Source organism: Mus musculus, chromosome 18 (genome assembly GCF_000001635.26).
Source record: "Mus musculus strain C57BL/6J chromosome 18, GRCm38.p6 C57BL/6J".
Taxonomy (NCBI): domain Eukaryota; kingdom Metazoa; phylum Chordata; class Mammalia; order Rodentia; family Muridae; genus Mus; species Mus musculus.
In genome coordinates, this window is record NC_000084.6 from 39,292,409 (window position 1) to 39,319,370 (window position 26,962).

Consider the following 26,962-nt stretch of genomic DNA (forward strand, 5'->3'; position numbering starts at 1 on the left):
AGGAGGTGGCAAAGCCAGAATTCGACCACAGGTCCCTCTGGCTTTGAAGCTTGCTTGCTTTTACACATCACAGTACTTTAAATTCCCTTCTTATATTTGATATGGTGATAGGACAGTACGGCAGGTCTCACGGATAGTGAGGTCTGGTGGTGGTGTGTGAGTGTGCCTCAAGACCTGGTGTTCACCCGAGGCTGGCTGACTGCAACCCTGATCCTGCCTGGCTTAAGGGGAAAAAGTAGCCTGGTGTTTATGGATGTGTTAATTCCACTCACAGGGAACTTGAAATCGGGGCTACTTGGAAAAGTTCCTCTCAGTTGTATTTTTATTTTACAATTTTATTCTCTTGTGGCTCCTGGCAGGTCCACAGTCTTCCTGGCTTTTATGTGTAAGGCATTCCTGATTAAGTTGGAATTAGTTCGTAAGTCCAGGAGCCTGAGCAGGACACTTGGGGCACAGACTAAAGCTGTCCTCTCTGTGCTAATTTGGAAAGTCTCTGTGAAATGAGTGCATTGTCCCCAACACGTGGTAGACTTTGTAGATTGTATGAGTTCATGCTCGCAGATTACAGAGTCCTTTGTACAGCGGCTTTCTTCATGACCCAAAGAAAACTTCATTTGTGCAATAGAGCTGGAGTGACCCACAGAGCTGTGTAATTCAGGCTCATGAGAATTCCAGCTTTAACTTGTATCACAGACAAAACCTTTGGCGTGGCCAGAAGATAGCTGGAAAATCATCTGGGGTGTTCTGAAGTGTTCAAAATGAGCAGCAGCCATGTGGACAGTAATTTCTACATTCTTGCTATATATTCCAGGCTTTGAACTCAGTATGTAGTCCAGCCTCGACTTGAACTTGCAAAGCAAACCTCCCGCTCTAACCTCCTGAGTATTCAGATTAGTCCTATGCCACCGTGCCAACCCCAGCTTCTTACTGGATGTTTGTGTCAAGGTGGCTTCATTTACAAAGGTGCCCTTGCATTTAGGAAAACTTACTTGTATGAAGAACATGTTGGCCCTGTGCCTAGCACTTTATATTTTGCAATGTGCTCTTGTGCATATTGTATTTGTATTTGATTCCAAGGACAGCTTAACAGAGTTCTCTAGACGCCTGTACCTGGCTCATAAACAGACCCATAGAACTGGATTTTGGTGTTGAAGTGCCCACCCATGGTAAAAATTCTCTTGTAGACAGGATTGTGGTCTGCTTACATAACTTTTCGAGAAAATAGCAAATGAGCAGAGAGACATTCTCCTTTTTGTGTTCCCATGTCACTTCCTACTGTTTTTGTGGGGCAGTCTTTCATACATCTGTGTAAATATGTGCCTTACTTAAAACCTAGTCTGTGTCTAAATGAACATCTGCCACAGTTCTTAGAAAGAATAGATATTCTCTGTGTTATCGACAATTGAATTTAAAATGCAACCTGCCATCTTCTCCCACTGCACTATAGTGGATAATGGATATATCTTTCTTCATTAGGAAGAAAGATAATATCTGGATGCCAGAGGCAGAGTTATGGGAGGCTACTCCAACCTGGCCTGCCCCTAACTCTGGATTCATCACTAGATGCTCTCAGCAAGGGATTGCGGAAGGTACTGGGCCAGAGGCAAAAGAGTGCTAAGAGATGCATTACTTGTTAACAATCCATTCTCGTGGGACTTGGGGCAGTTGCTTCCCTTGAAGTTTGGCTGGAGAGGATGAATTGACTGAATGGCTGCTGCAACCCCAGGGCTTCACTCCTGGTTGTTAGATCCACAGGGCAGGATCAGAGATGGCTCTTGTGAAATGGTCATGCTGTGCCCTAGGCTGAGTTGACCTTCAGCTTAGGGAGGAGTCATGTGAGATGCCCAGCTCAGAGCTTAGCTGGCACAGGCACACATATCTAGAAGCCATCTTAACTGTTAATGAGAGTGCTCATTGAGATGTCAACTGCAGAGTGGCTGAGGCTCAGCATGGGTAGGGGAAGAGGAAAGAAGAGCTGCTTGGAGGTTACAACTCTTGGGCTCAACCATAACCACAGCCCCTCCATTTTGCGTTACATTACAAAGGCTCCAAGAGATTGCAGGAGTGAATGCTAGTCAGTCGGTTTATTACTAGGGGCTCTGGCTGCTCTGGAGATGAAAGTTTCTTATTCTCTGCCTAACCCTTGCCCCAGTTGATCTCAACTCTATACAGTGCTCAGTTTATCCTGTTTCAAGTTTGAGTCTAATAGAGAAAATGTAACAGTGTGGCCTTCCTTCCCGACAGCTGTGTTTGGGAGTGAGACTGCCTTAAATGACTGGCTGGCATCATCCGAGCCAAGGATCTGCCAACCCTGAGAGAACAGCTGTTCCAGCTGAAACTCTCATAATTCTTGTGACTTAGCTTCCTGCATCTCAGCTTTGGACATTGCTTTAAGATATATACACAGAGAAGAGGGCCACAAGAATAATTGTGGGATACTTAGAGCCAGCCATAAATGAAAGGGATGGAGAGGGCCACCACCATCCTCCTATAACTCTTACTGCTAGAAAGAGGACATCCAGGAGGCTAATGTCACAGTGTTAAGAGGTTATAACAAAAGGATCAGTCAGTTTTAGTATCTTAGTAAATTTGAGGTGCTTATGTAACCCGTTGGAATCATCTTTGAATGCTGCAATATAATGTTACACAAGATAAGTCGGGTATAAAACTATGTAAAGGATATAATCTCAGCTGTGGAAAAGTGTGTTTAGCATTAATGAGAACTCATACAATGCACTCAGCTCCATGCCTGGTGTGGCAAATACTTAGTAAATCACAGCTACTGGACTGTAAATCCTCTAACCACAGGGAACACAATTGCTTCATTCACCACGACACTTACGGTACCTCTGCAAAGTGGGTGTTCAAAAGAATTCTGGTGATTGTTTGAAGAGTGTTATTATCATATGCATTTACAGAGGCATCTAAGAGAAGGGGAGCCTGTGTTGTCTTGTGTAATTATATCTATAACTTCAACAGCCTCATTTTGCTAAAAATGCTGGGACATTAGAAGCGATGCAGAATTGCTGAGAACTGGATGAGTTGCCTATAAAGCACAGATTGCTGTGCCTGGCATCCCAGGAGCCACAGTAAGTGGCTGCTACTTACAGATGGTAAGCACATGTAAGTACCGGCCACAGGGTAAAGAACTATTATAGTAAGGCAAGTAAGAGTTGGTAAGGTTTTAGTTTCTCTTACATGGGTGTGAATTCAGTATGTGATATTCCCCAAAGGCTTGCGTTTGAAACTCTTACTTAGGGAGTTCATGAGACTTTCGAGGTGTGGAGCATATCTGGATGGATCACTGAGAGCAGATTTTGGGGATTATCGACACGCCCATTTCCCCTAGTCTGCCTCAAATTTCTGATCCATTGAGATGTGAACAAGCAGCCCTGTGCTCTTGCTGCCAGAGCTGTGGGTGCTCCCACCAACATGACTTCCAAACTGTGATAGATGGCACCTCACCTCTCATCCACACTGTGATAGACTACACCCTTACCTCACATCTGTATTACAATAAACCGTACCCTTATATCATAAATCAAACTCCTTTAAGTCGGTTCTTGCCTGGTATTTGCCACAATAATTAAAAAGGTAGCTACTACATGTGGTCTTAAGTAATAACAACACAATGAAGTTTTAAAAAACTTATAAGGGTACAAAACCTTAAAAATTATAATCTGTAAATAATAGAACTGAAAAGGATTTTCTTTTTCCTTTGTTTTAGACTTTTGTACATTTTCCAAGTTGGTACATGTATGTACATGCACGTGTGTGTGTGTGTGTGTGTGTGTGTGTGTGTGTGTGTGTGTATGTGTGTGTGTGTGTGTGTTTATCAGTCACCCACTTCCATCCTTTGAAATAAGATAAAGCTCACCTTCCCACTTAGCACAGAGCTGATGAAGGACTAAGGCTGTCCTCACTGAGGATAGTTGGGGAAGAAGAACAATGTTTCCTGTTCTGTGTCAGTTTGGGATCATAATTTAAATATGTTTTATGGTCTGAAATAAAATTGTGAAGCAGTTGTAAATAACTGGGGATGAGACCCAGTGAATAAAGGAAAGGCGTTTGGATAAATTGGTTCTAGGCAACAGCAGTAAAATGCCTTCACTGTCAGCAGACAGTGGTTTAGATTATCTCTGTTTCTTTTCAGTCCTTTGCGTATATCAGAAGGGATTAAAAGGAGACATGAACTCTAGGATCAGTTACTGGAGAAAGTGCTCAGAGCTGGTTCCTAGAAGTGTCTCTGTGGAGGCCTTTCCCAGCTTTTCTTCCCTGTTCTATGTTACCACTATGCTCCTGGTCATAATGATGCAGGCCTTAGCTTTCTTCCTAGCTCATAGAACTGTGTAACTTCTTGTCACCCTGATGTGCAGATATTCAACACGGTGCCTGATGTGCCCCTCACCAACGCCCAGCTACACCTGTCCCGGAAGAAAAGCAGTGACTCCAAGCCCCCATCCTGCAGCAAGAGGCCCCTGACGCTCTTCCATGCTGTGCCATCCACAGAAAAACGTGAGTCTCTGCTGCCCAGGGACAGGGTGGTGTGTGGAGACATCCTTGTTATCCTTGTTGCCTCCATGGCTTGCTGTGGACATCATTAGACTTACTGTGTGCTGTTGGCCTTTGGTGTCTTAAAGGCTCTGTCTTCTTGTACTCTGCCTGATTCCATTGCTAAGAGAGGTGTCTGGGCAACAACCTGAGCCTCTTCTCCCTGTTGCATAGCAGGATGTTGGCTATGGTGCTGCCTGTGGTCCCACCGTTGTCGGCAGGTCATAGAAACAGTCCTTCTCCCTTAATTTGGTATGGAGTTACTATCAGAGGAGTCACATGTCTGCTAGTATGTGCCTGTCCATGGGAATCAGGGCCTTCTGATTACTCTTACTCTTCTCTGTGTTGACACCTTAAAATATTTAGAATCAATTACTGAATTAAAGAATTAATTCTTCTCTCTTCCAAGTAGAAGAGAAATGACACCACAAATGTGCCAAACTTTTTTATCTCAAGACTTCTGAGTTCTCTGCAATAATTGAGTACAAGGCCCTAAAGTATACAGTCATATTTCAGTTTTTGTGACAAGAAACAAGTGTCCTAGCAGTTGGAAGGCAGAGGCAACGGGGGAGGATTTCTGCAAGTCTCAAGCTAGCCTGATCCACATAGAATGTACCAGGCTAGCGAAAGCTTCACAGCACATATCTACCTCAAAATAAAGAGGAATCAGTTAATCTATCATGAGAGTGAAGACCTCACGATCTATTGGAGGTCAGCCAGTATTGACTTTTATTCCAGCTTTACCATAGTAGAGAGCTCTGCCCCCTTCATCCTCAGTTTGCTTATCTGTAGGAGGGATAATAGTGCTCGCCCTAGAGGGTAAACCTGAGAATTAACAAAATTATTCATTACAGCATCTGACATAAGGCTGTTACACATAGACACCAAAACCAGTCCTAACATGCAGCTGACATTTCCATGGTGCCTTCACGGTCTAGGGATATGAGAATAAGGCCTTGTCTGTAACCTGTTCTTGCTTGAGTGAGAGAATTAGTGCCCTGCTTCCAACAGCAATGTTCATAGAGAAGTGTGAACCAAGGGAGGCCATACCGTGTCCTGGCAGAAAGCTCCAGATTGCCCCAGAGGGAAGTCTGCCTCCATAGAAGACTTCTGGTGAGCCTCTGGTCCTGTATTCTTGCAGGTTAGGGACAGTGGTTTCCCACAATCTCAGACTGTTGCAGAGATCAGGGAATGGGCCTGGTCTTTTACCAGAAATGTGTGCAGGGCAGGAACTGAGGCCTTAAACTCTGCTGGACGGCCTAAGGCTATTAACACGTGTCAGGCGCCAGCGGCAGGATCGGTCCTCAGTGAGCACTTGGGTGGTGATGGTGACTCCTGTGACCGTGAAGACTGATCTGTGTGAGAGGTACAGAGAGGACCTCGGGAAGGAAAGGGCTCATATCTACATTGTGTCCTGTTGTTTTCTCTCTCAAGGTTTCACTCTTTTTATACTGAAAAGTAAGGGTCTCTTCCTTGTCATAACTCATAAAATCAAAATATTTCTGCTCTCAGAACCTCATTTATTTAAAGATGTTTTGATTTCCTATAGTAAGGCCACGCCTTGGGAGTTAGCATGGTTTGGATTGCGTCAAATACTTTGCTTTCATAAGTAAAGCTAGTGTTACCATTCTTATATTTAAATCTGTTTATGTCTACTCAGATCATTTCCTTCATATCATTTCCTAAAAGAGTTCCTAGGCCGTTGACATTTTGGATTCTGCTCTGACGTTGGCTTCCCTGCTAACCGTAGCCCGTGTTCTTGAACATCTGGTGTAGGGGGTGGGGGAGAGCATGGGGGCCATTATCTCCGTAGTCTGCTCAGAACTTGGGCTCCTCTGCATGTACCAGGGAACACTTGGAACAGGACTGACCTCATCCCATCTGCTGAGGGAATAAGGCATCAGGCTACAGGGTAATGTGCGCGGCTCAGGTTTCCAGGAGCGCCCGGTCACCTAAGGTTTCCTGCTAAGCAGTATGCGGTGCAGATGGGGACAAGGCAGGCTGTGTCGGTCATTTCTCCAGGCTTCAGATAATGCTCGGCTATGGTCTGCCTAGAGCGGCTGCAGCCTGGGACCTGGTCCTGAAGCACACTTTGCAGCATTGAGGGGAGGAGAGGGAGATGAGGCGAAATCAATTAGATCTTTGCCTGAGATTAGTGTTTATCACAGGAGGCAGAAGCCTAAAGTTAAGGATGTGTGAAAGTAGGCCTATCTAAGCTGTAGAACAGGCTGCCGTGTCCTGGCTGCAGACTATGAAGCAATACAGCTTCCTCCCAGTGACAGGAAATAGGATTGCAGCCTCCAGCTGATTGGATTTTAGCAAAGGGTCTAGCTTCATAGGCATTTCAATAGAAAAATCTGCATGTGCATGTATGTATGGGTACCTATGTCTATGTGTGCATTGCTTGGATGGTGTATGTTACTATAAACTATGTGTATTTTATAGTAAGAAGACAGCATGTGGGCACTTACTTTCTTCTGAGAAGTGGGGATGGTTCCCAGGCTGCTATGGGGAGCTAAGCAGGGGCTTCGGAGTGGAAGGTGTGAGGAGGTGTGAGGAGGTGTGGGCCAGGAGGTGGGGAGCTTTGATGTAGTCGTGATTTGTCGTCGCTGTCACCAGTAGGTGACAGTGCACTATAAAGTTTTCACTTTGTCAAAGCAACAAATGTGGAGCAGAAGCACAGGTAAGGATTATACCGGCAATCCATGAAAGCAATTTGTATATTTCCACAGAATGACATCCTTCAAATTAGGTCTCTTCACAAACCGAGCTCAGCGCCTCCCAAATCTCAACCATTTATACCAACCTCCTCTTACACTTTGGGGCCACCACCTCATTATTTGCATGTACTGCTTGTTTAACACATTTTAAATTGATCTTAAAGCGGCTCACTTGTTTGCACAGCCTCAACTCTGGTATTTGAAGTGTCTGAATACATGAATTTTGATGTACACATTATATTACCCTGTACTATACAATAAGAGGCTCCACTCAGTAACAATGATAAAAAGCAAGTATAGCTCAAATAATGTTCTAAGCCCATTGTTATTTCTTCTCATCCCCCTAACTGGTAATCCTATAAGGTAGACACTGAGCTGCAATTCTTAGGCAGATAAACCGAGGCTGGAGGCTTTAAGTAGAGAGCTAGAGTTTGTCACCCAGATGTCCTCCCTTTTCTAAGCCATTTTGTCCGTGCAAGGGGACCTTCATCAGTTTGTGAGCCATAGAAGTGAAAACCTTGCTTAGCTGAGTTACAGAAGTAGTAATAGCCATCTGTGCCAGCTTCCAGGGATACTTCAGGGGCAGTTGAGCCATATTGAATGAGTTTTTTTTTAATATGCAAACTGACAATCTATAGCCAGGTGGCAGCCTTCCCTCCTGACCCAGCACCAACCAGCACTGCTAAAAGCAGTGAGCATTCAGTGATGGTTTTAACATACTGGGCCAAGGCACTCTCATTTGTGATCGCCTCTGAACAGATGGAAGGAAGTTTGTCAACTGTGCTACCAGACGGAGGATAGCAAAGGGGATTACAGTTTAAGCCCCAGGTCTCCACACTGGTCACTGCACAGCCAAAGAAGAGGACTGGTATATCTGAGTGAAGGGCACTAGCACCAAGCTGTACCTTTTCAGGACAGCTATAGAAGGTAGAGCCAGAAGGACCAGAGTGAGCCTGGAGAACCTCCGTGATTCCTTTCCAGGAGGCTGCAGATTGACAGCCAAGAGTGATCTTCTCCCCAGTTTTTAGTATGTAAACAAAGATGTTGAAATGAGCGTCTTGGAACAATGGCTCTGAGATATTGGTGTGCATTACATTGTACGGAGCCTAGGGACAATATAGATGCTCCATCTTCTCCAGCACTCTTAGGGACAGGAGATCCAGACTCTGGTTGCTACAGTAACTCAAGGTAGACCAACTACAGTGCTGATGCTTTGTCATTACCAGGAAGGGAGTGAAGGGGCTGGGGTGAGAGGCCCTGTAGTCAGAGAGAGTAGTTCTGACACCTGGAGGGCAGCACTCTGGCGTCCTGTTCCTCTGTTTTCTCATCTGTAAAACTGATCGTTAATAACAGCTGTCCTGGAGGCTAATTACCATAATTAAATGAGCCCAGTGCCTGTAAAGTTCTTGACATGAGGCCTAGAACACAGTAAGCACCTAATAACTGTTGTCTGTGATTATGATAATTGTCACCAGGCTATAGTGTCACCATACCGTTGAATAGGAGCATAGTTCCCCTCTGGTCCTGCAGATTCCAAAGGAGAGGGCTCCAGCATGGGAAATGTGGCTGCCCTGCTTTCAGAAACAGCTCCCTTAATGCTCAAGTACAAACACATTAGAAACCTTGGCAGATGTTGTTGGGGTTGGTAGGGGTGGATTAGGGACAGGAATGGATTCTTGGGCATTGTTTCATATGGATCATGTTAACTAGTTGCTGGGATTATAGCTCTGATTAATTCTTTTAGTTCAGCTAATACATGCTGGACCCTCTCCCAGACAGGCTCAGTGAGAGACTAAGAATTTAGCTTATATACTTCTCATACGTGTCTTCCTTGTTGAAAAATGGCTGGGAATTCACACAGTTGAGAGGCTTATGTAATGCCTTCCTCTGAGCAGTCAGGGCTGCAGCCTGTGCCGTTTCTCAGGTTGCCTTTGGAGATCCTGAGTGCTCTGGACACACGTGTTTGCTTTGGCAGATGACGTGTTTGTCCACATGGATTCCTGTTGTTGCAGAGGCTCCAGAACGTGTAATGTGGCTCTTTGTTTAATTATGTGTGGTTTCTGTGTGTGGCTGAAAACCAAAGAGTTGATGTTGCCATTAAAACTGATGTGTAGAGGACAAATGACGATAAAGAAAGTTTTAGATACGTCGTTAAACAGAGCAAAGGATATTATAGGGTTACATCTGTGTGCTAGCATTACGAGAGCAAAGCAGATAATGAAGCATTAGGTGTGGGGTGATCTTTCTGTTAAAAGACAACTATTCTCTCTCTTTCCCTCTGTGTGTGTGTCTGTGTATGTGTGTCTGTATATGTACATGTGTGTGTGTGTATATATTTATATACACATATGTATGCTTTTATATATTTTCTTTATTAAAGAGGAATGCATATTTACTATGTATTGATGTTTTCTTACTATAAAGTTCTCCAATTATATCATCTATTTACTGTCTCAAGCCAATTTATAATGATTCGTGATATAAAAATGAGGACTGCATAGTTTCTTACCAGTACTCCACAGCAGGATAGGCAGCAAAGTTGCCTCTGGGGAGAGTCCACTTACCTCTAATCCTTCAGTTCCCAGCATAGCCATTATGTGGAAGCTCTGCAGTTCCACAGGAGTGAGCTTCTCTATTGTGCCTCCCTGCCTCATTTCTATGAGTCAGTTCACCCCTAGGCCAGCCACTGTGCCTTCTCCACTCTCCACAAAATCTACCTCTGCTGACATCTCCTTCCTTTGCAAGGACAGAAGTCATTATGAGCACCACAGAAGGTGTGGAAGCCATACATACGCTGGCCACACTTCTTTCTCACTCATTAAACCCTTGCTCGCTCCATCAGTCATTGTGCAAGATACTATTTATTTAAACATATTGCACAGACTGTTCACAACAATATTCTTATCATAGAGCCTCTGACCGAATGAGCAGGAAATCAGACCACCTTGTCTTTCCTTCTGGCGTGGTCTGCTCTGCTATCAGGAATGAAAGCTACAGTGTATGAAAGGATCTGCCTGCACTGCACAGTCAGGATGTCTAGGTCTGAGCTTCCCATGTACTTGGGTGTTTCCCAGAGATGGCAAATTCAGAAACTGCTGTGCATTCATCATTTTTATTGCAAAATTCATTAGGCTGCCATGCTATTATCCTCCTATCTTGTCAAGATGATGTATTACAGACTTCATTGCAAAACTCTAACAAGCAGAGGAGAGTGTTCCTCTCTCCCAGCTATGACACGAGAGTGCCTCTGGGGCTTTTGCTTGTGCCTCCCTGTTCTCTGTGTAAAACTCTGAGTCTTTGCAAAGCTGCTGTCTGGTAACTCCCTTTTCTCCTCCATGTTTGAGTGTGGAGAAGGGTGGGGTTGCGAGAGTTGTCTCTGTGCAGAGTCATGGGTCCTCTGGGGTTTTTTTTTTCTTTTTTTTTTTTTTTTTTGATGTTGTGGAAAAATAACATGTTAGCCCAAATTTTGACAGGCTGCTGCAGAGTGGGGACATCCTGTGAAGCGACAGGGATCTGTGTCTCATGTTTACTTTTCAAGTCTCTGTGTTCAGAAGACCAGACAAACTCAAGCCTGCCAAGACCTGTGCATTTGGCGTGGCTCTGTGATAAACAGACCCCACCTCCTTTGTTGGATGGAGTTGCCATTAGAGTGAATTGGAGTCACTTAGTAAATATGAGGAGTGTGGGAGCTTAGCTTCCTCGTTTCCATGGCAACCCCAGAACAAGTACAACATCACCAAAATTACTCTGCGGCTTTCCATTTTTAGTTGCAGTGATTTGGTCTCATACTTGTGTTTTCTGCTTCTGATTTGTACAGAAAACATCAATGCTGCCCACAGTCACTAGTGCTTTGGTCTCAAGGTCCCGGCCTCAGCACCTGCAAAACTCAGTTTCACAAAACTACCTCTCTCCATTCCAACAGAAGAAATTCTGATTGCATATTATTCTCTTGCTTAATGTGTGACTCTCCATGGGCTTTTGATATGTAGAATGCAGGAGCTATTCATCAGAAAAGTAGGTGAGCTCTGAACTCACAGGCCATTTGAATAGACACTGTGTAGCCAGGTAGCCTATGCTTACACGTGAGTAGTTTGTGTCCTTAAGGACCAAGTCTATATCTACTGTCAGTACTTTAAAATATATTTTCATGCCAGGCAGTGGTGGCGCACACCTTTGATCCCAGCGCTTGGGAGGCAGAGGCAGGCAGATTTCTGAGTTCGAGGCCAGCCTGGGCTACAGAGAAACCTGCCTCGAAAAACTAATATATGTGTGTGTGTGTGTATTTTTTTTCATAAAAGCATCCAGCACATTCCTGATTCATATTTAAAACTTGCAACTTACCCCATCCCCTCCTCCCTGTGCTCTGGCTTTTGGTGACTGGTATACAGAGAGGCATTCCCTGAGTACAGATTTGAGAAAGGAGAGCATTCTCACCAACTCTAGGCAGCAGAGGAGTGCCAGAGAGAGACACACATAACTGCTGGCTGCTCTCTTTCGAAGTCCACTGACATGTAACCCCCTTTCCTCCAGCAAGCTAGATGGCCCAGTTCTAGCTCCTGACAGGGCTCCAGAGCTGGCCTGAGTCATGCAATGGGAAGGGTGGTTCCTTTGCATCTGGAGAATGTCCTCTACCCTTCTGCTTTGCTCTCAGGAGCAGGTACCCATTTGCCCGCAGGAGGCGGGGCCTCCCGTCCTAAGAGACACTGAGTCATTTCCCCTTTATTCCTTAATTTATTCCAAATGCCCCCAAGTTTGTCTTGGTGTAGTTTGGCTAAACCACTGAGACAGACAGTTTGCTTTTGATTTTACTCTGGGACAATCTTTCCTTTCCTGTCCACTTTCCTACCTACTGTCAAGACTGTCAGCCTATCAGAAAACTTTCTCCTGAGAAGTTTCTCTGAGAAGTTTCTCCTTTATGATTTTGGGGTTCTGAGACTTCTGCTGCAGTGTCAAATCCACTTCCTTGGTGGTCACTAGGGGACGACACAGGAGTTCTTTTTTCTTCTTGGTAGTAAGTCCCTGCTCACTTGCCCTGTTAGTCCACCTCCTCCTGCACTCCTCCCTTCCCTCCTCCCTCACTTCTCTTCCCCTCCTCCCTTTGCCTCTCCCCTCCCCTCCCTTCCCCACTGAGCCACCTCTCCAGCCCCCAAGGGACAGTGGATTTAAATGCTCTCAATCTTTAATTGACTAAAGGAGATCCGAGTTCAAATGTTCCTCTGTAAATGAGCGTGTTGGTCTGTCCCTTGGAGATAGAGCATGCCTCTAACTCATATATGAAGGCTCCAGAAGAATTAATCCACTTACTTCTTGGCAAATGAAATAATTGCCAGCAAAATCAGTTGATTGCACTTCAGTATGTGGAGAATGAGGGGAGAGACAGACATTCCAGGTCTGTCACATGCTGCTCTGCCATGGTACCCATGCCATTTAGCTGCATCATCCCCACATCTTTCAAGTCTTGTGTCCAAGGCTTTTAAGATGAGAAGAAACAGAAAGTTCTTCTCTTTGAGCAGTATTCCGATGTTTATAAAACACATTCCTGCATATGATCCGGCTTGATCCCCAGGACAGCGTGTGAGCTGTTCAGGGCAGTCCTCACTCTTCCCATTTCACAGATTTATCCACACCTGAGGCTGCAGCAACTCCTCAGTGGTTACAAACATGGGCTGCTCTCACGGAGATTCAATTCCAAGCACACACACGGGGCCGGAGGAATCTGTCAGGGCATGCGTGTGAGGCACTGGTTCATGTACAGGCAAAACAACCATAAACACAAAATAAAAACAAAAAACTCTTAAGCTGAAGAAGAATCTGAGGTCCCATGATATGGATGAGATATGGATCTGAGGTCCCATGATATGGATGAGATATGGATCTGAGGTCCCATGATATGGATGAGATATGGATCTGAGGTCCCATGATATGGATGTCCCTGAGGGCGCATTGCCAGCCAGAGACAAACTTTTGGAGATACTTCGGGTTCCTCTTTTCTGAGCTGATAGTAATTAGTAATTTCCTAATATAAATGCGTGGCTTGGACCATGGGTTCAATTTTTTTTCGTATTGTATTTGCAGACAATTGTACAACTCTTATATCTCTGCTTATTAAAGAATTACCTTGAAGTTAAACCTCAGATGTGTGACTCCAGGAGTAAACAGATGTTTCTAGGGTGTGGCCATCAAGTTAGTCTGGAAATTGATATTCTGTATTGATGTACTGTAGATTTAGAAGTCTATCATGGCCGAAGCTGTCAGACAATGTTAGGGGAAGGGGTTTTTGAAGAAAATATGGCAAGGAGTCAATGAGGGCCTCTCTGTATCCTTATGATCTGTAAATCAAAAGAAGTCACAGGTTAAGATGAAGTGGGATGATAGTGTCTTAGGAGGAGAAAGCTGGGCTTATACTACAGGCGAGGTGACATCCCTTCAGCATGAGAAAACCTTTGCTTTAAAACCCATGTGACCTGTTCCTTTTTTACCTTTCTTTTCTCACTCTTTGATTGTTTCATTTTATATTTATTTGAGAGAGAGATAGAGGAAGGGAGAGAGAGACAGAAGAAGGGAGGGAGGGAGGGAGGGAGGGAGAGAGAAAACTGGAGGGTATAACTGTGTGTCTGTAAATTCAGCACAGGGTGATCTGTCCATTCATCATGTGGGTTCCAAGGACTGGAACTTGAGGGCAAATGCTCTTCCTCGCTGAGCTACCCCACCCCCCCCAGCACACACATGTACATTGCCACTCTTAAATTGTATCCTTTTCTACATCCCACTTTTTGTTGTTGTTGTGTGGTTGACTTGTCTGTTTTTGTCAAGTTGGCACTGAACTCCTAATTCCCCTGCCTCTACCTTCCGAATATTAAGAACACAGGCACATGCTACCGTGCCTGGTGCCTTCGTACTTTTTCAAAGCATCAGATATTTTAAGTTGGTCTCTATATTTCTAAATCGTTGTATGTGTGGGAGCAACCTCTCCCTATCCTATCAGCATCCATATGGGCCCTTTTTGTCGTTTTCCTCCCCAGAGGAGCAGAGGAACAGCATCATCAACTCCAGTTTGGAATCGGTCTCCTCGAGTGCAAACAGCATCCTTAACTCTAGCAGCAGCCTGCAGCCCAATCTGAATTCCAGCGACTCAAACCTGGATGTGGTCAAACCTAGTCGGCCCAGTTCACTGTAAGTACGATTGCCCCCGTCCCCTCCCCACCGACCTCCAGCATCTGTCCTACCAGAATTTCTCCGGCTTAACCTGATTTTGGGTTACTGTTCCATGAACCTGACTTCCACCTCCCCCCTGAGCTTGGAACTTGCCTGATTTGTTGTGGTTTTTTTTTCCTTAAGCATCATCAGCACAAAGGAGCGTCTTAACATACCGCTTCTTAGCCTTGATCTGTGACGCGCTGTTCTGCTGAGATGGCTTTGCTGATGGCTGTTGCCTGTGCTAGCTACGATTTTCTTCAGTGTTACAACATCAAGGAATTTAGCAGATGAGTAACTGAGTCCGTTCTGCTCATTCGTGTTGTCTCGGTTTTCCATCCCCCCCGACAAAGCTGGCAGGGTTTGATGCTACTTCTGTGTCTGCGTCCATACAGAAGAGCACTTGGTATGCAGCAGCCTGTGTGTCTTCTCGTTCTCAAACCTTAGTATAATTGTAACCTATGCTAGATATATAAAATAAAAGGAACTTTTTTATTCCATCTGGGACTTTGAGCGTTTGTAGCCAAGATAAAGTATTGGGGATAGTTGTCCAATCCTCAGCAGAAACTATTCAACCAGGGCCAAAAGGTTCTGTCTTGTGACTTGAGTGCACACTGCTCAGCATGCTTCTTAGACCACCCCGTAAATCCTGTCCGCTAGGGTCTTTGCAGAAAGAATGCGAGATTTGACCAGAGCAGCTGGATGCTCAAGCGCCAGCCGTAGAAGACTTGGGAAGCTGTCGGCTTCGCTTTTCTCTAGTGAAAAGAGATTGAGCCTCAGCCCCGGGCTATCTGCAGGCAGTTGTTTCTCTTGGTTCGACACCAACTACAGGATGACACTGGACAGCAGCACCTTTTCCCTGACCCTCAGTGTGGTGTTCTGTGATAGCACCCCCTCCACTTCAGATATATGTGTCATCCACAAAATGGGCCCGATATATTGGTTGTAGAATAAACTAAGGGTTATTAAATGCTTAAGAAGAAAAAAACAACTCCAAATTGGACTTCTAAAGTGTTTATAATAAACATGTAGCTACAGCCTGAGGTGAGATCTAAAACCAAGCAAGGTAGGATCATCCTGGTTGTGAGCAGCTTAAGACAGGACATCCAAGGAGTCTAATTGCTGGCGTTCTGCCTCGTGCATAGTGCGTGTGTTCACCAAGAGGTTCACCAGTGTCTCCGGAGCATAGTATAGTTGACTTTCTCCAGCTTGTACACAGCCTCCTTTGCCTCTGCTTCCCCATAGATAGACTTGCTGTATGCCTTCTCGAGCGCTTGTGCACCTGCTTCTCCGGCCATTCAGCTCCTCTTTCAGACCCACCCACCCACCCCTACGGTACCACTCCTTCCTTGGTCCTCTCAGCTCCTTCTTGTTTAAACTGGCGATCTAGCATATGGTTACAGCTATTCTTTGCGTGCTATGAGCAAAGCTGAAACTCTATCTGATTTTCCCAACCAACGCCAACCAGTGGTCTTTAATCTTTGTTTCTAGCAGCTGGTAGCTTTGGCCCCTGAGTCACTGAGTACAGCATGTACCAAGAGATAGTTTAGCAGCTAAATGCAAAGGGGATATGTCTTATAAGCTGGGCTGGAGGAGGGGCCTTGGGATATCCTAAGGGCATCTGTATGTAATTTGTTTTTTTTATCATTTATTGGGATCATTTAGCATGAAATACACAGTTATTGATTGACTGATTGATTTCCTAGTCTAGATTCAGGGTTTTTCCAGTGATTGGAGAATGACATCAGGAATAGTTGTACCTGTTTGTGTTTAGAAGAAACTGGGGTCCAACTCTGGCTCTATCTCCCACAAGACTGCTGTCCCCAGGCTGAGCGAGTCCCTGGCTCATCCCTATTGATCTGGAGGTTAGGAAGGCAGATACAGTGGACCTGGCACCAGGGTACCAGGCTTGCTCATCCCTATGTGAAGGCTGTGCCAGAATCCCTAGAAACTCCGCAGCAGGTCATTGGCCATTTGCTAAGCCCAAAGCGTATCCTTGATTCCTGCCCTCACAGCTTCTCAGCCTAGAACTGGCCTGGGTGGACCACAGGTGGCAGTTAAGTAGTTCTGACAAATGGAAGTCACTGCTTTCCTTGAGTAAATTGTTTCTCAGATGTCTGTCGGCGCTCTGTGCTGTGCTGCTTGGGCTGGGTCATAACCCCCTTCAGTTCTCCATCCTTGTTCCTTCTGAGCTGTTTAGAGACATGTGATACAGATGGAAACAAAATGTGGCCAGAGTGGGGGCGGAAGATTACCATCCCTCTGCCTATTAATTAGGTATAATGTAAGGATCACATCACCAGGAAACTACCTGCTCTTTTTAGTTTTCTCATCCTCTCCCCACCCCCGTTTTTTCATAACATGCGGGTTGGTCATCATGACCATGTAGAAATCATAATGAAAGAAACATGTGTATCGCTCATGATCTGTTACTCAGATGGCACCTCTAGTATCCCAGGACACGGAGGCCCTCTTGTTGGTGTGAGCATAAAGCTACTTTGAACATCCAAGTCAGCGTTGCCAGCAGTCCACCCGTGCTAGGACATGGCTGCTATGTGTCAGTCTTGGGCAACTCCTCACCTAGCTTCCTGCAGTAGCCAGGTTTCTCCCGAGGACCAGAGGGCAGTTGATAATCTAGCACCAGAGTCTAGCTCGTCTGCAAGTATCAACAAATCTTGTTGAGCCTATTTTGTGCTCAGACCTCTGTAAAGCTACTTAGGGTAAACCAGAAGAGCAGAATTCTTGCCCTTCCTGAATTTACACTCAGGATAAGAAGGGTAGACTGGGCATGGGCAGAGTTGCATGAGACTTGCAGCTCGTGTCTTCAGAATCAGTATAAACTGAGTATCTGGTCACATCCATCAGATGGAAGTAATGAAAACAAAGAGGTAGAGAAAGTTCGAGCTAGGCAGGTGCTAGGGAAGGTCTAGGTGGATGGGACAAGGAAGTCCAGTTAATCCAACATAGACTGACACAGCCTACTGACAGGTGTGCTGTAGGGAAATTGCTGGGTTAGGGGAGGAAATTAGCCAAACTTTAAAGCCAAGAAATTCTATATATTTATAGAATATAGAAAAATCTATATTCCATTCTGGGCATAGATATTAAAAACAAAACATTATCCAGACACCAATCTTCTACTTTCATGTATATTAACTACAGGTAAATTATAGTTCTGAATATAAAATGCTAAATTATGAGTAGCCTAGATGACCTTGGCGGTGGTGACTTTTCTCATACAGCCCCAAAGGCATGCTGTGTGAAGGAAAACATTGTTGTTTCAACTTCCTTTAAACTAAAACACACACACACACACACACACACACACACACACACACACACACACACATATATAAGCTAAGAGAACAAAGGAATAAATTACAAAGTAGGAAAAATTTGCAAAACATGTATCTGATAAAGAACTGGTATCCAAGACACACAAAAATCTCATAAAACTCAAGGGTAAGTAAACAACAAACAGAGGTAAAATATGGGTAAGAAATCTGAAAAGATACCTCCCCAAAGACGAATAGTCAGATAGCTAATAAGCAAATGGAAAAATGATTCCATCATATGTTACAGGGAGATGAAAGCCAAAGATACTGTGCTGTCAACACAGCCAACATCCTGGAACAAACACTGTAAGTGAGGATGGCAGAGGCAGCAGCTTCCACTTGCTGAACAGGGTAGCATGTTCACTTGGGAAGAAACCTCGTGTCTCTTACAAAATTAAGCACCCTTTACCATATGGCCAAAGTTAGGCTTCTTGGTGTTTCACCAAGCTAGATGAAAACTTACAGAGACAAACATCCACAGGGATTTCTAACAGCCTGATTCACGATTGCCAGAGCTTGGAAGCAATGAGGAGTTCTGTCAGTAGATGTTAGTGGATAAATTGTGTAGCATCTCTGCCCTGTGAACTATCATTCAACAATCAAATGATGTGAGCTGGAGCCTGAGAAATGGCTCAGTGGGTGAGGGTGCTCACTCCCAGGTCTGATGATGTGAGTTCTGAGCTAGGAACCCACATAGTAGAAAGGAGAGGGCCAACTCTGGGAAGGTGTCCTTACCAGCATGCATATGTGCAAAAGTACAGTAAATAAAAATGAATAATTAAATAAATGTAAAAAACAGCCTTATGAGAAAGTCATAGGAACCTTAAACACATATTACGCTGCTAAAGAAACTAGTCTGGGAAGACTTCAAAAGTGTGATACCAAATATATGACTTCCTGAAAAATACAGAACAATGGAGTCAGTAATAATGATTAGTGCCTGCCAGAGATACTGGGAGAGGGATGCTCTAGTTTCAGGGCACTGACACTATTTGATACAGCACCTTAGTGATGGACACAAGATACTTTGTATTTGTTCAAGTCAGTAAAACCTGTAGAACACAGAGGGTGAATCCTAAAGGAAACTAGGGGTGTTAATTAGTAATACTGTATCAGTGTTGCTTCATCCATCAGAGCAAGGACACTATACCAAGATGTTAAAAACTGGAGAAACCTAGGGAGTAAGGAAGAGAAGAAAACACAGGTCTACTTGTGATTTTTTTCTGTAAGCCCCACACCTCTCTTAAAAAAAATCCATTAACGTATACATTTTAAAAGTACAAATTTTCAACTTGTTTTCAAAAGGAATACTGTCTACATGTAACCCATATTAAACCTGACAGGAAATGGCCTGCTTCACTCCTTACCCCTCTGTCAGCCTTTGATAGAATAAATGAGGGCCAGGATCTTTGCTACCCTTCTTAAAAGCTCAGAGTCTAGACTCTGCCTATGCTAGCTGCCCCATAGGATGTGATAAAATCGGCTCAGAATGATTTCCAGGCCCTGGCCAAGATGTCTCGTAGCTCTCTATGTCACGCTCCTGGGAGCCAGCTAGCGTGCACACCAGTGGGTCTAACCTTGGACGTGACAGCCTATCTCAGAAAGAAGCCCAGTGTCTCATATAACCCCATCCCTGGCCACCAGTCATTTGAATCCAGGCACATGAATTAGTCCAGGCAAGACCTACAGCAAAGCTGCCTGTAGGTTAGTGATGACTCATGTGTCATGGTTGTATTAAACCATTATGTTTAAGAGTGATTTAATAAACAGCAGTAGTTAGCTAATGCAAGGCCTGTATGGTTTTATCACCTAGTGCTGTGTGGAGCTGAGACACATGGCAAGATAGAAACACGTGGAAACATTCTAGCTTGTAGCAGGGCCCTGTGTCTCAGATTTTAGAATCCTTTAAAGAAAATATCCCATAATGAGATTCTAAGACATTAAGAAACAAAATAAAATCTGGGGCTAACAATTGAAGCCAATAAGGAGGATGATTCAGCCACTGAAATGGAAATAAGAAGCCTTAGGTTTCACTCCGGCACCAACATAGAGGCCCAAAGCCCTGAATAATACTTACCCTTAATTCTAGGCCCTTGTGGAGAAATGGCACCAGTACACATCCAAGAATGCAGGTTACTCCCAAAGGAAAGCCACATCCTTCCACAGTGATCAAGAGAGCTGGTATCTGCCCAGGGCCTGTAAGAAGACAGTGACGTGTTTAAAGGGAAGCGAGCAAATATTGAATAAAGTAGTACACACAAATTAATGCCCTGAGTTAGCAACTCCTAGGCACATGCTTCTCAGGCATAGGGAGAAGGGTAAGACTGAAAAGGCCTTCAGGCTGGTCTAGGCATTTTGGCCATCTAAGTGGTCCTGACTCCCGTCCCCCAAAATAACTCACTGGCCAGTAACCTCACAAGTAAGTTCCTTTTTTTTTTCCATCTTTCCTCGTAACACACGTATACATACGCATTTCCTAATTATTTCCATTGGCCTAAAAGATGTGCACATTCTAAATACTTAACAGAGTCCGTCTGCCAGGGTCAGCTGACCTCATGTAGTAGGGCCAGCAAGCCATGGGCCAGGGACCTCTGGAGAGGATCCTGTAGCCTGCTTCTGGGTAGACTGTCTTCTCAGAAGCACTCCAGGCTTTCCTGCCTTCTGCTCCGCTGTGGGAGGAGGCTTGCTGGGGAGAAACCTTAACACTTGAACTTAGCGTCTGTTCAGTTGGCCACCCATACATTCAGCCAACATCAGTGACATCAATGATGATACAGTCATTTACAAACAGAGGGGCAGGGAATGTCAAGAAGAGACAGCAAGAACAGCAGAGTGTGTTTAGCCTGTACCAGGTGCTGGGTTCAATACCAGTGTACCCCTCCCCTGAAATAAAAAGCACAGCCATTTCTGGTTCTGTGGGCTTTACATTCCATGGGAAATAAATAGAGACAGGAAAAAAAATGAGTTCTGTGAAGAAAACCCACAGAGAGTAAAGGAGACAGGTTTGAAGGACAAGAGGAAAGTGACTTTGTCTCTCTCTCTTTCTAAGTTTCTACATCTGAAAAATAAAGTGATTTTACCCTCACGGAAAGGTGGTATGAATGTTAGCGAGATTGAACTTCATATTGAATTCCTACCTTCCTATATGAGCATGTTGGTGTTAATATTACTCTGGAGCCTCTGCACACACAGCCAGTTCTCTCTGTTCCTGCAGCCCTGATACACACTTTAGTTTTGTCCCTCATTGTTTTGCTCTCCTTCCCCCAGCAACCCCCTGTTCAGAATCTGATCCTGTAGGGAGGGCCGAACACCTTAACCTAAGGCCTTGGATAGACACTCTTTTTCCTGAAAAAAAAAAAATTAAAATCTTCCAAATCCCATGGGCTACCCAGTGAGCGTGTGCATAACTGCTGTTAGTTGAAACCAAATGATTCACAAAATGAATCACGGGCATTAGACAAATGTTTGTCAATGGTGCTTTTTTTTTTTTTTTAAAGAGACTCTTATCCTCAATGTTGTTGTATGCCAAGATAGTTACACTGGAATGGACAATTGTGGTTTTCCCAAAGTGGTGTTGTTATCTACATTTTGGATTGTGAGCTTTGGAGAGAGGAATTTTCCTCTGGAGGCATTGGCCTTTGGTAGAGAAAGATCTCGCTGTTAGATTGAAGATCCTACCCCTTGTCTATGTGCGGGCAGGAAGTGTCTCTGCAGACTTCTGCCTGCAAAAAATGGGCAATGCCTTGCACACAGAGCAGCCTTTTCCTGGTGACTCCCACTTATGCCCTGCTCTATCTGGGACCTATCTGAAACTTTCCTCTGCTTCTGTGAGCTCCTGCGGCTGCAAAGGCTATAACCCCTTGAGTCAGATTATCTTGGTATGGCTAGAGAAGGTTACTGGTGTGGCCTATTGCCTTTTTACAAATCATCTTTTCTCCTATCTCCTTTTTCTGTTTTCCTACACAAGATATCGCCCCTTAATTGGAAATTCCGCTGAGCTTCCCTTGTTTAGGGTGTACCCCTCTGCCTGGTTGGACCCATCTGAATTTTATGGGTAAATATCTTCGGTTATTAGCTGGTCATCACTTCTATAATATAAAGACGGCTCGAGGCAGCCATCACACTTGGTGACGCAGCATTTCTTTCCCATGCACTGGGCAGTCAGAACATTTGGATCCCTACAGCCTATCAGCAGAGGGGTGTGGGAGGGGCTAGTGGGCACTGGGAGGGTGCCCACCACATCCCTGGTTTCCAGGAATATGAGAATCAGAATGGAAAAACGCTTCACCTCACACATATTCTTTTCTTTTCTCCATTACGAACTAAAATATATAAAGTATCTGAGTCTTTTCTGTACTTACTAATCTGATTCAGTCATCTAAAATAATTTCCCAAATTTGCCTTGACAGTACAGTGCATGCTTCAAACTTCAGGGTTTATAATTAAGAGTCTGAATGAATGGATTTTATCTGAGTTAGCTGTCCTCAGATGCCTTCTGGCACTCTACTTTGTGGGTATGTGGGTGTTCAGAATCTGGAGAAAAGGATTGTCCTGGCTCTCAGCACTTTTGTACCCTTGGGGGAACTTTGAAGGAATTCTGCTGTGCCTTTTTTTTCTCACTTAGGGTTAATTTGGAATAATTTTTTCCCATCATATATATAATGGGGATGTCTTAAGTAGATTCAGTCTACCTTGTATAAACTAAATTACATTAAAGTTCTTTTTAAAAAGAAATTCCAAGGCAGATGCTTCCTTGGACAGAGTATCAAGCCCAGAATCTTGTTTCCATCCCCTTCCCTGTGTTAAGGAGATCTTAAGCTCTGCAGGATCTTCCGGAGGCTTCCTTTGATCTCATACACGTCTCCTGGAATAGTCTTAGCTCTGTGCAGAGGCCCACCTACACAGGCACCTACCCCAGACCTCTCTGCTAAAGGTACCCAGCAGTCTCTGCTTTTCTAAGTCTCAGAGGTATCTCTGACCTTGCTAGACTCTTGAGAATCACCATGTGCAGTAACAGAGGGCATGCGGTTACCTGACTTACATGAAAATAAAATCATGGTTTAGCTCATTGCAAAGCTCTTGGTTCTAAGCCTGAATCATACCTATACTGGCACATTGCCTGTGCAGGGTTGACAGTAATGGGCTTTGTAAAACCTTGTACCCTGGCTGAAGTCAGTACAGGGAGGGTACTCTGAAGTCAGTGGTAAAGGGAGGGCTGGACTGCTTTCAGAGGAACTTTATTTGGTCATCAATGCAGTATTTTCTGTCTCCCTAAGGATACCTAGCCATCCAGGTTCAAATGACTGCTTCTTGATCATAGAGAGGGTGGATGAATCTAAACAGATCCGGTTCTCTTCACTGATCCTTCACTGTGTGTGACATGGCATTCTAGTATTGACAGAACAGTTCTCATAGTATGCAATTCTAAAAAAGGTAGCCCCCAGTAATCATGGACAGAAAATCTGAGAGCCAATGTTTCCCAAATTGCAGGAAAGGGTAGAGAATGAAGGAACTGAGTAGCTTCTGTCTACTCAGAGGTCAAGCCTCTGCACTGCCATTTTCTGACTGCAAAGTTGGGCACATTATTTACTGTTTCTGACCTAAACTTTGTCTGTGAACTGATAATGGATAATGCCTACCTTCAGCCAGGCCTGGGGACATACACCTTTACTCCTGTCAATGGAGAAGCAGAGGCAGATGGAGATCTGGGAGTTCAAGGCCAGCCTGGTCTATATAATGAGTTCAAGGTCAGCCTGACCTGTATAGAAAGTCCCTGTTTCAAACAAACAAAAAGAATGCCTATATTCAAGGTAGATTAAGATAAGGGATAAGTCTATCATAACAATAAATTCCATGGTTCAAAGTAAGCAGTCATTACATATCAGTTGCTGGTATAATTCATAGTCAGTGAGCCACAAGGGATAGTATCTGTGGCAGCGTGATGGTCCCAGATTATATTGCCTAGTGACATTGTACATCATAGGTGGCATCACTTAGCAGTATATTTCTCAGAACATGTCCATGTTGACAAGTAATATGACAAGCAACACATGCGTTCTTGATTTTGTTGTTTTGATTTTTTGAGGCAGGATCTGCTGCTGCCCAGGATGACATTAAGTTCTGTATCTCCATAGCTGTGATTATCTTTATCCTCCTGTTTCCCAAGTGCTGGGATGGTAGGAGTCCACCACCACTGCCAGCCTGACGTTTTGAACCTCGCCCTTTGCCTTTGCCAACAGTTTTCAAGCATTGATTTGCTCAGTAGTGACAGGTGCATGCTCTGACTCTGATGTGACACAAAGAAGCCCAGACTAAAAATGTTGAGACAACTTTAAAAGTGAAATGAAATAGCTAATACCAGATTAAATGTAAATAATAAAGTACAATGGAATCCATAGAAACACGCCATTACAAGATAAGCTTTAAGGTATTTGTACAAAGTCAGCCAACAGATGTATGTGTTTCCCCAGAGGAGCCTTGTCAAGCCACCTACCATGTTGTTTCTCTGGGTAGAGCCAACTGGAACTACACTAATTAGGTTAGAAACTAATTGCAGTCTCAAGTCTTCACCAGGGAATAATTTAGCCTCAGGAATTCCTCTGCAGCTTCTGACTCTGTGTTAATTTAACTGCCATTATGGCAAAAAGCAAAACAATTTGTAAAGAAAAAGCATTCTAAACTGTAGGGTCTTAGTCATTAACTCATTCGTTTCTCTTCCAGTGCCTCCCAGCTCCCTTCACAAGGAAGCAGGGTGCTTCCCACAGACATTGCCTCCAAGGTACCACAAATTCTCTTTATAAATTGAAGGCAGCTGGTGGCTCCATGGATATTGTCAAAAATGCTTGAAAGAGTGATAAAATGGTTGCGTTAAATAGGACCCTATTGCTTCTACTTGCCCTTTGTACAAATCGTGTCTTCAGGGAAAACGGATTATATCATCCACAGAGAGAGAAAGGTAGAGGTGTCTGTCCAAGGAAGTGTTTGCAGTCCTAAGAAGAGATATCAATATAATTAAAGCAGCACAATTCAGGGACAGGCTCAGTAATGGCCTTACTGCGGAAGAGTCACATAAGATAGTACAGAGCATAGTGATCACCAACCAGTCACCACCCTGGGGCTGAGGGGACAGGATGGACAGCAGTACCTGTGATGGTTAGTACTGATGATCAACCTGACAAGACCTAGAAAAGCCTAGAAGGCACACATCCAGGTACTGTCTGTAAGATGTTATATAGTTTAGGTTAATTGAGATGGGAAGATCCACCCAGGGTGTGGGAGAGGTCATTGCATAGGCTGGGATCTCATTGGATGAGAAGGAGAAACTTAATTGAGTGTTAGTATAATCATTCTCTGCTTCCCAACTCAGATGTAATAACACCAGCTGCCTCAGGCTCCTGCCTCCACGATTCAATAGACAGAATTGAATCCCCCGCTACAATAGACAGACTGTATAATCAAATTGTGAGCTAGAATAAACCCTCCCTCCTTCCCTTCCTCTCTATCTAACTTCCTTCCTCTTACATACTACCCTATTTTCCTCCTTCCTCATCTTCCCCCTCCCTCCTTCCTTCTCTTTTTCTCTCCCTCTCTCCCTTCTTTTCATTTCTTTTGTCGGGTATTTTATTACTTCAGTGCAACAGATAACTAATACAGTATCAGAACCCAGAAGTGAAGAAAGTTAGATAGAGCCTCAAAAGGGACAGAGACCTATTTCAAGGGACACAGCAAAAAGAAAATTACTTCAAGGAACCAGAATACATGCCTGGGCACTGTACTTCCTCTCCTGATAGTCTTCCAGGGGGCCTTACTGGTAAACACAGGAAGCCAGAGGGTCCTAAGCTCTACTGCTGAGATAGATCCATGCTGGCTGCTCCCAGGGAAGACTGTAGAATGGAGAAGGTATCTGGAGTGGTGACTCACACCATCAGCATGGTTGTACAAACAGCAGGAGCGCTAGCAGTGAAAGGTGCCAGTACACCAAGGGGTAGAAGCAGCCAGTGAAGGACAGGGAGGCAGTGCTTGTTGTGTGTAGCCTGCAGAGGTACTCAGTGAGAAGGAGGTACAGAACCAGATGGCTGTGGCTTATAAGCCATCCTCCTAGCAGCATCACCTTAGAATCCTTAGATGAAAGGGTAACCAACATGGACAGTCTGGTCCTATGCCACAGTTAGTTGGTCCATTAACTGATGTGGGTGGGTCTTACGTGATTTTGACATACACCTAGATTTGAAAACAATTTACAAACGTTATGTAATAGGACTTAGGCAAGAGCCCACGGGTACAGACACACACAGATATATGTACACGTCTGAAATTTTTCTGGGAAGATACAGGGGAATGGATCTGTCTGGTTGTCGCAGGAGGAAGATGATGCAGTAGAAAGAACAGCTTTTCATTTCAACACTTGTACATGGTGAGCAAATATATTTTCATGCTTGTGAAGCTTGGTACTATGTCATTATAAGGAATAGCTCTGTTTCAGCCTTTAAACTCTGTGAGCGACGAGACAAGTAAGGAGTTTGAACACTGTGTCTTGTACCAGAAAGGCATTGTTCTCAGGGTGTCATAAATGAAGTTCAGCCCATCGAGTCATTCTCCCAGGGGCCATGTGACTTCGCTCTCGGGCTCTAGGTTGGTAAGCAGTGGCTTGGAACAGCACAGGAACTCTGTTATGGGGAAAGCCGAGTGAGTGCCCTCTCAGGCAGTTATGTGGAGTGGATTCAGTTTTACCCCTGTTGCAAGGCTGTTTCAGAGTTCACGCTCAAACCGGGAAGCTGGAACTTAGAAAAGTAGAAGGTATATTTCACCGTGGCAGCTACTCACGAAGTCCCTCACAAGGCCTAGCCGACACTGCCAGATGCAAGTTGTTCAATTATCTTGAGCTATATATAGCGCTTTCACTCGATCTGTCTTTCCTCATCTATATCTACCCAATTTCCTCTAAAAACTCCATTTTGAAGTTGAATATATAATGGAGAAAGAGCCTTCACTCCTGACCTTTATGGAGACACCTTAGAGTTACTCAATAATAGTCAGCGGTTGCCCTGGTAACCTCAGACACTCTGCTCACATAACCTGCATTCATCACCATCTGCCGCCTTCAGCGCCGTGAGATCACCTGCTTAGTGTTAATGGGAAGAGGATATTTCAGTGAGGTTTGCA

General features: G+C 44.4%; 1 protein-coding gene across 11 annotated transcripts in view; it reads left to right on the top strand.

Annotated features, from left to right (window-relative positions):
* Arhgap26 (Rho GTPase activating protein 26) overlaps nt 1–26,962 on the top strand; it is a 774,669-nt gene that overhangs the window by 690,792 nt on the left and 56,915 nt on the right. For 9 of the 11 annotated variants that reach the window (XM_030250607.1, XM_017317984.1, XM_017317986.1 and 6 more), the window contains 2 exons: nt 4,377–4,515; nt 14,294–14,444. In XM_030250607.1, the coding sequence (XP_030106467.1) occupies nt 4,377–4,515; nt 14,294–14,444 (290 nt within the window). Of the gene's footprint in view, nt 1–4,376; nt 4,516–14,293; nt 14,445–14,609; nt 17,827–26,962 lie in introns of those variants that run through there. The other 2 variants (XM_017317990.1, XM_030250608.1) reach the window with 1 other exon arrangement.